At 35.7% G+C, this 6,483-nt stretch overlaps 2 protein-coding genes and 1 pseudogene across 2 annotated transcripts in view; 1 reads left to right on the forward strand and 2 right to left on the reverse strand.

Moving 5' to 3' along the window:
• The window catches only part of LOC104777448 (2-oxoglutarate-Fe(II) type oxidoreductase), a gene marked incomplete in the record, with an annotated part of 2,828 nt that extends 1,082 nt beyond the window's left edge, over positions 1 to 1,746 (forward strand). Inside the window, 9 exon segments of the mRNA XM_010462989.2 lie at positions 34 to 132; positions 229 to 280; positions 437 to 558; positions 650 to 747; positions 836 to 894; positions 1,043 to 1,099; positions 1,180 to 1,225; positions 1,441 to 1,520; positions 1,608 to 1,746. Coding sequence (XP_010461291.1) covers positions 34 to 132; positions 229 to 280; positions 437 to 558; positions 650 to 747; positions 836 to 894; positions 1,043 to 1,099; positions 1,180 to 1,225; positions 1,441 to 1,520; positions 1,608 to 1,689 — 695 coding nt within the window.
• LOC104742028 lies at positions 1,724 to 3,411 on the reverse strand (annotated as a pseudogene).
• Positions 4,777 to 5,567, reverse strand: LOC104742030. Its single transcript, XM_010462990.2, has one exon. It carries the CDS (start codon positions 5,462 to 5,464, stop codon positions 4,988 to 4,990), a length of 477 nt encoding a protein of 158 aa, XP_010461292.1. The 5' UTR covers positions 5,465 to 5,567; the 3' UTR covers positions 4,777 to 4,987.

The following is a 6,483-nucleotide window of genomic DNA, read 5'->3' on the forward strand; positions in this document are numbered from 1 at the left end:
GGGGGGGGGGGGGGGGGGGGGTACGGTGTTTAGGGGATCATAAAGAAGGTTATTACATTGGAATTGAAGTTCCTAAAGATGATCCTCACTGGGATAAACCATTCTATGGCCCTAACCCTTGGCCTGATGCTGGTAATTAGTGTTTTCTTTCTTTCTTTCTTTCTTTCTTCTCTGTTGATTTTGTTCATGGCACTTTCTTTGTATAAACTTTGATGTTTTTTTTGGTAGATGTTTTACCCGGTTGGCGAGAAACAATGGAGAAATATCATCAAGAAGCATTGTAAGTCCTCATCTTTGGTTTTGCCCTTTTAGTTGAAACATTTCATCTGTTTTGTTGACAAATCTGAAGAAAGATAACTCTATAGGAACGAATCATGTTACTGCAAGTTTCGTCTTTTATATTTACGAAAAAATAATGCTTTTCGGTAATGGTCAGGAGGATTTCTAAGGCTATTGCAAGATTATTGGCGTTAGCCCTGGACTTGGATGTGGATTACTTCGATAGGACGGAAATGCTTGGAAAGCCTATTGCAACTATGCGTTTGTTGCGCTATCAGGGTATTGTATTTTTCTTATGAAGAGATCACAGAGCATTACTGTTTCTTAAGCTTTTGTATAATCAACCGTTGGCTTCTTCTGTTATCTTTAGGGGTTTCTGATCCCTCAAATGGAATATATGCATGTGGAGCACATTGTGACTTCGGGATGATGACTCTGTTAGCCACAGATAGTGTAACGGGACTCCAGGTATTAAGCAACACAGATTTGTTATTCATATACCTTTTTGAGATAGTCAGGTTAGTTAGTTATGTAATTTGCTAAAACTTGATGGCAGATATGCAAAGATAAGAAGGCGACGCCTCAGAAGTGGGAATATGTACCGCCAATTAAAGGGTATAACGAAAAACCTTTCTAGTGGTTCATTGGTTCCTACATACTGACTAGCTTAAGAAATTTTTGTTTATTACATGTGTTCAACTCTGAGCATCTGATCAAAACTCAGTGTCAATATGGTGGATTTATTTGATTTATCTGTCCCCAGGGCATTTATTGTGAATCTTGGCGATATGCTGGAACGGTGGAGCAATGGATTTTTCAAGTAATACTTCTAGCTTTACAAGGGATTGTGATTTGGAAGTAAATTATTCTAGCTGACATTTTTCTCTTGTGACCTTACAGATCCACATTACATCGGGTTCTTGGGAACGGTCAGGAACGATATTCAGTAAGGCTCTTACTACACTCATCTGTTTCTGATCTTTACAATCTTGCAGGGTTCTTAGAGAGGGTTTTTGCTTTTTAGCCATATGCTTAATGCTTGTTTGGTCTTAATATTCTCAACAGTTTAGTTTTGTGTTTGACATGTTCAGAGTTCAGAACCGAGTCTAGCAAATTAACATATATAACATCAATGTTGCATCTAATGTTTTCTCAACGCAGATTCCATTCTTCGTGGAACCGAATCATGACTGTCTAGTGGAGTGTCTCCCAACATGCAAGTCAGAAAGCAACCTCCCCAAGTAAGACTTCAGCTAGTTCTATACCAAGACCTTTTGAGTTGTAAGAACTGTTGTTAAAAATTGTTAATGATGTTGATGCATGTATAGATATCCACCGATCAAATGTTCGACGTACCTCACCCAGCGTTACAAAGAAACACATGCGGAGCTAAGCATCTACCACCAATAAACATGAATGCTCTATTCAATCAACAGTAGGAGGGAGTCTTTAAAAAAAAAAAAAAAAGTAAATTAGTGTTCGTTGTTACACTCTTGGATGTATGCTCAAAGCAAAGTCCTCGAAAAGATCGTAATGTAAGTGAAGTTTACGGCAAACACCTTCCATTTATTGGCAGGGATACACATGCTTATGTCTTGTTTCAATCTTTGTATCTTATACACAGTCTTTTTAACATTTAAAATCAATACTAGCCACACTTGTTGACTCATGGGTTTACGAGATGTTGTAAATGAGACCAAAGAATGTAAACTAACAAGTTTGGTCGCCGCTCATGTGATAACACCTTCATCTCGTTGGTGTGGGCGATCATTAACCCAAATTGCGTTATAGGGTTCACTAGAAGTGATACACAAAATCCATATACGACTTTCTCCTTTGCATTTTGGTAATAACCCTTTGCCAATTGAGAAATGTTTGATTTTCATAGTTTTGCTGGAAAAGGTAGAGCAGTCTCCTTATTCAGGTAAAGAAAAGACACAAAGGCCATTGCAAACAAAACAAAACAAAAATATACTGGTAGCAGAGAAGATAAACAAAGTACTGCTTCTCTCTAGATTAAGAGCTAGCTTAAAGATACAACAATTTCACTAATTCGAACCGAGCACTTCGAGAAGTTATCAAACTCGGTGTAGTCACTGTCAGAGATCATTGTCTTGGACCATGACTTCCTTGCTGTTCTGATTCTCATTGCTTCATCCTGTAAACACCACATATGATAACAAGAGGGAAATAACTTTAATCATATGAATAGGAAGATGCAAAAACCAGCAAATTTGAGTTGCTTTAAGCAAAACATACCTCAGAGATGGATTTCCTCTTCTTCTCTTGCGTCTCCTTCTTTGCTTTCACTCTCTGAGCTTCAGCCAACAAAGACATCCTCTTTGTGGTCTTAGCATATGGATTAAGCTTAACCATCACATTCAAATTCTTCAAAGGATTCTTCATAATCACTCGTGTCTTCACTTCCTTCTTCACTGGCTTCACCACACTCTCTGAACCTCATCAGAGATTATAATCCTAGCAAGATCAGCATTAAACATTTTCGTCTGTGGCTAAACATATCCTTTCTTCTTCTCAAAGAAACCGTAAATAGACTCAACCTTCTCAAACGCAGACCTACCAAGATGACCACCAGTAGCTAAACCCAACAAATTCAACCTCGTCACATTACAAAATGTCAACTCCAGGAATCTTCCTTAATGCCTTTAACCAAAAACGATCCTTCAGTATCATAAACTATCAAGTATCAATGGACCTTTCCCAGAATATGTAACGACGATTCCTCATTTGGCCTTCTCCGCGTCAGCGAAAGCACCTATCCGCTTCAAAAGCTTAACCACTTGGGAAGTTCCCTCCATGGATTCAATAAAATAAAATCACTAACTACAAGTGGCAACTCTGGAACACTCTCGATCTTGTGACCACGACCCATAACTAAAGACGAAACCGCGGTAGCAGCGACTGCGGAAACAATGGCGTGCGTCTTCATATTGACATTAACACGACGATGCAACCGTCGCAAGATTTTAGTCAGAGAAAACATTCGGCCACTACGAGTCTACGACAACACATGTTTCCGTAAGCTGAAACACGAGGGATATGCGAAATGGCATGACCTAAGGTTGACGGCTGTGGTTTGAGATTTGAGCGTGGACGTAGTTTACAACGTCTGGACCGGAGCCATCATTACGGCTGGTAATGGAATTTTAGTGATGGCGAATGGCGATGCTTCCGTAGGCGTAGAGTTACTGGAAGGAGATTAAATTAAAGGACGTGAGGCGGCTATGGCAGCGAGTCTTTTCACATTGGCATTTGTACCGTGCTTCCGTCGCCATACTTTAGTCGGAGCAATATTTGGAGGCCATTTTCAGATGTGAGACGAAGACTAGTGGTGTCTTTTAGGGTTTTCTTTTATTAAGAAAAATCCCACTAGACTACTTTTAAAGCCTTATATAAATGTGTTTACTGATTAGGTTTCCTTAAAAAAAATACTTGATTTTATAAGATTTTTGAACTTAAATAAAGAAAGTTATAAAGCAAGATTGTACTCAAAAGAGAGAGGTCTGGATGGTAAACTGTGAAAAAAAGTACAAAGTAAGGTATTCGATATTCCAAAGAAAAGGAATAGAGAATTTCCAGGTAAATATGGGAGATACAAAAGTGTTAACTAAAAGATCATTTGACAAGTCTCCCTCTCGAAAACACACACATGCGTAAAAGCTTGACTGACAAAATATATAGTAGTACTATAAACTTTACATTGTGAACATCTAAAAGTAGTTTCACTTGTTGACAAGTTTGCTATCTAATTTTACATTACGTAATGCATCTGAATGATTTAGAAGGGATATATTTCTTTTTCTTCGACAAGTGTTCTAATGGAACTACTTGTCCATATTAAAAAAAAAAAAATCAGTGCCCGACCCCTTCAATATTAATTTGTTGTTTAAAATTTCAAATAAATTTACCAAAACATGTGCAATTAAATTGGTATGAAATGGTTTATAAACAACGATCTTGACAATTTAGAGTATGCAGCTCTAAAAGAATTAAGACATTGGCATCTCGAACCCTGGCCTGATAGGACATAGTTATCTACAAAATATGAATGTATGTAGAGTTTTGCGTTTCTATATATGTTTTATAACGGGGGATTAAAAAATAAATAAATTAGTAGACGCTTTACTAAATCAAATTGGAGAAGAGTTTATCAATAGTATGAATACAAAGATAAATATTTATAATTTTTTATTTGATTAATCCTTAACTTTTATCTTTTGGGCAAACAATAATTTTTTACTATAATTTATCAAAGAAAGTCTAAATTTGCTTTCAAGTAAGTGTGAACATTGAACATCAACAATAATATTTTTGTTTTTTGTTTTTGGGTCAAACTAAAAACAACATCGAAAATTTGTGTCTTAAAATCTTTTGTTTTAGCGCAAACAATTATAAATTCAATGCATACTAAACCTGGATTAGCATACATTTTACGTTACCATTAAACTGCAAGCTCAAAGAATCAGTCACAGTACGTATAAAAATGACTTTGCAACCTCATTAATTATATAAAAATTTTCTTTCTCTTTCTCATATCGTTGTTAATCATCAAGAATCTCTCTAACCTTCACGTACCAAAAACACTAAACTGATCTAGTCATGATCTATATGTAGCAATCGATCTAAAATGAAAGAATCAAGCACGCATCATAAAATACACAATCAAGAACAATCTAATCTAACATATCTACAACACTGTCTTATTGTCCCTTCTTGTGCCCATTATCAAACCAAAAAAGAAACCACTTTTGTTCGTCTTCTTCTTCTTTCTCTTCTCATCATCCACTTTATAAGCCACAGATCGGCTTTTCGTCATCCACGAAATCCCTTTTTCTCTTCTCCCGCTGCCTCCGGCTATTACCAAGTACCGTCGGCGATCAAGAAGAGGAGAAGGACAAGAAGAGACGGATGAAGAGCAGTAAGAAGAAAGAGAGGAACTAGTTGAGGAAGAACACAAGATTTGACGCGATCTTGGTCGACGTGAAGAAGCTGCTTTAATAAAAAGAGAGAGCCTCTCGTTAAGACAAAGGGAACAAACACCAGGTGATTGTCTGTGCTTTGGGTGCTTCCTGCAAAACACTGCGTGTTTGGTCTTATCGTCTGCCTTGTTCTTGTTACTTGACCCGCGTCTTATTCCGAGCAAGCTCGTGCTTAAGCTCGCCATTTCTTCATCTATTTGGGTAGGTAAGTAGTAACATGAAATGTTTATATAATTTTAATAGAGAGAAGAGAATGATTTGGTCGTGGATGGTTCATTGGAGGTTTCTAGGGATCTTCCGGGAAACTTTGGAGATGGGCCTTTTGAAAGATTTATTTTGTTGACAGGTCGTGTGGGTCGGGAAAAAGGAGATTTAACGGTTGAGATGAGTGGAACAGATTAAGTGACGGATGAGATTGAGTGTAACAGGTCAGTTGAAATGACTAGAAAATTCCAAGTCTGGTAGGCGCGCGCAGAAAGTCCCAAATACTTGTGTATTTCATTTACACACTCATTACATTAAAATATATATATTTTTAGTTCTTTTGATATGTAAGTCCACAGAATTTGTGTTATTTAATTCCGATGTCATTACAGTTATACAAAAAGTACACAAAATCCATAACGTATTTATAAAATATGCCATAACGTTTTTTTTTTAAATAAAGCTTTAATCGTGGTGACATGTTGTATAGATCCAAGGAGAGATATTTGAATCATGAGGAATTGTTTTTTTTTTCTGATAGAAAATATAAAAAAACGAGGGAAATATTTTTCTAACTTGCTATATCATTTTGGGGAGAAAAATGAAACTATTAATAAAATCATTATTGCATTATATTTAAGAGAAAATTTAAATGATTCCTAAACTTTTATATGTTTTATTTCATATCTAAACAAATTTCAGTGTTTCTACTTTCTATTTAGTCATTCAATTAAATTTCAATTCTTTGTATATATAATATTTTCTCATTTATGTCCCCTTAATACTTTATTTGTACAGTAAAACCTCTATAAATTAATACTCTATAAATTAATAAACACTATAAATTAATAAATTTTGCTGGTCCCAAGTCGGGCCAGTGTAAAAATTAACAATATTCGATAAGATAATAAGATAATAATTTTTTCGAAATCTCCTTATAAAATATGGTCCCAATAATATCATAAATTAATAATTATGTAAATTTATATATATATATATA

The sequence above is a fragment of the Camelina sativa genome, chromosome 14, assembly GCF_000633955.1.
Source record: "Camelina sativa cultivar DH55 chromosome 14, Cs, whole genome shotgun sequence".
Classification (NCBI taxonomy): Eukaryota; Viridiplantae; Streptophyta; class Magnoliopsida; order Brassicales; family Brassicaceae; genus Camelina; species Camelina sativa.

What these genes read in the sequence shown, in the direction of transcription:
- LOC104742030 (XM_010462990.2), bottom strand. Translation starts at nt 5,464, where the DNA reads ATGGCGAGCTTAAGCACGAGCTTGCTCGGAATAAGACGCGGGTCAAGT.